This window comes from Chanos chanos, chromosome 9, assembly GCF_902362185.1.
Source record: "Chanos chanos chromosome 9, fChaCha1.1, whole genome shotgun sequence".
Lineage (NCBI taxonomy): Eukaryota > Metazoa > Chordata > Actinopteri > Gonorynchiformes > Chanidae > Chanos > Chanos chanos.
Genome location: NC_044503.1, coordinates 37,463,519 through 37,465,236, shown reverse-complemented (window position 1 = coordinate 37,465,236; position 1,718 = coordinate 37,463,519). Strand labels below are relative to the sequence as shown.

Here is a 1,718-nt window from a genome sequence, read left to right as displayed (position 1 = left end):
TGGCCTATGTATTGTGGTATCAGACCTGTTGAAACTGAGGAGACTAAAAATAATTATAAAAACAGAGATAATAATGTATAAAACACAACCTGCATATTTTATATGCACAGATGTTTTACTGCCCATCATCCATATACTGCACTGTCATGTATGTAAGTTTGCCTGCATTAATCTATTCTCTCCTGTAATGTTTGTGGTATATAATATTTCATGAAAAATCTAATAATTTCAAGACTGGAAACAGAATATTTCCAAAAACAGCGACCTGTACCTTGGAACACAGCATAGATCAGCCATACTTCATTTTCCTTTCAAATAATGAAATTATAAGAGTGTTACTTTACAAATGTGTGAAACTAAAAACTCACAGAGCTTTTCTGCAGCACCTCACAGCTGGGAGCAGTCTCCTACGACCCTCATCTGATGTGTTGTATTTCTTCAGGTCAAATTCATCCAGCACCTCCTCTGACATCAGAAACATGTAGGCCAGTGCTGTGCAGTGTGCAAGTGAGAGTTTAGTTCTGTAATTTTCAGACTTGACAAAAGCTTGAATTTCTTCATGGAGAGAGCGATCATTCATTTCAGTCAAGCAGTGCAGTAGATTGATCCATCTCTCAGGCGGGACACCATCTTTATCTAACTCTTTGATGTAACGGCTTATTTTCTTGATGCTCTCTGGGTTGTTCTGTGTGTGTGTCAGCAGACCTTGTAGGAGTTTCTGGTTGGACTCCAGTGAGATGCCATGAAGGAAGCGGACAAACAGATCGAGATGCCCATCCTTACTCTCCAAAGATTTATCCACAGCTTTCTTTAGCAACTCATCCAAGGGAACAATGTCTGTCTTCCCTCTGAACAGAAAAGAGTCCAATGCCTTCATGAATATGTTGTCTGATGCATTGATCTCTCTTGGCACAAAATACTCCAGTGCCTCCATGGTCTCATTTACATAGCAGTAAAACACATAAAGAGCAGCAAAGAACTCTTGAACACTCAGATGCACAAAGCAGTAGACCTTCTTCTGACGAAGCACAGATTCCTCCTTAAAGATCTCAGTACAAATCCCAGAGTACACTGTGGCCTCACTCACATCAATGTCACATTCTCTCAGATCCTCTTCATAAAACATGACATTGCCCCTCAGCAACTGATTACAAGCCAGTTTAGAAAGTTTCAGAAAGATCTCTTTGTTTGATTCCAGAGGATTCTTTGAGTCTGTCTCAACTTTGTCCTCATATTTCTGCTTCTTCATTTTAGTCTGAATGAGCAGGAAGTGTGTGTACATCTCAGTCAGAGTTTTAGGGATCTCTTTAACATTGTCTTGACGCAGCATTTCCTGAAGCACAGTGGCTGAAATCCAACAGAACACTGGGATGTGACACATGATGTGGAGACTCACTGATGTCTTGATGTGTGAGATGATTCTGTTGGCTTGACTCTCATCACTGACTCTTTTTCTGAAGTATTCCTCTTTCTGTGAATCACTGAATCCTTGGACTTCTGTCACACGACTGATGAACTGAGAGGGGATCTGACTGGCTGCTGCTGGTCTGGAGGTTATCCAGATGAGTGCAGAGGGAAGAAGATTTCCTTGGATGAGGTCTGATATCAGTATATTCACTGATGATGTTTTGGTCACATCACACAGCCTCTCAGGAATATTCAACTGAAGTCGACTCTCATCTAAACCATCAAAGATGAACAGCATTTTACAGTCATTA

General features: G+C 40.7%; 1 protein-coding gene across 1 annotated transcript in view; it reads right to left on the bottom strand.

Annotated features, from left to right (window-relative positions):
* Positions 1-364: 364 nt before the first annotated feature.
* Positions 365-1,718, bottom strand: part of LOC115821743 (protein NLRC3-like) — a 1,914-nt gene continuing 560 nt past the window's right edge. Inside the window, exon 1 of the mRNA XM_030785541.1 lies at positions 365-1,718. This exon is cut by the window's right edge and continues 560 nt beyond it. Coding sequence (XP_030641401.1) covers positions 365-1,718 — 1,354 coding nt within the window.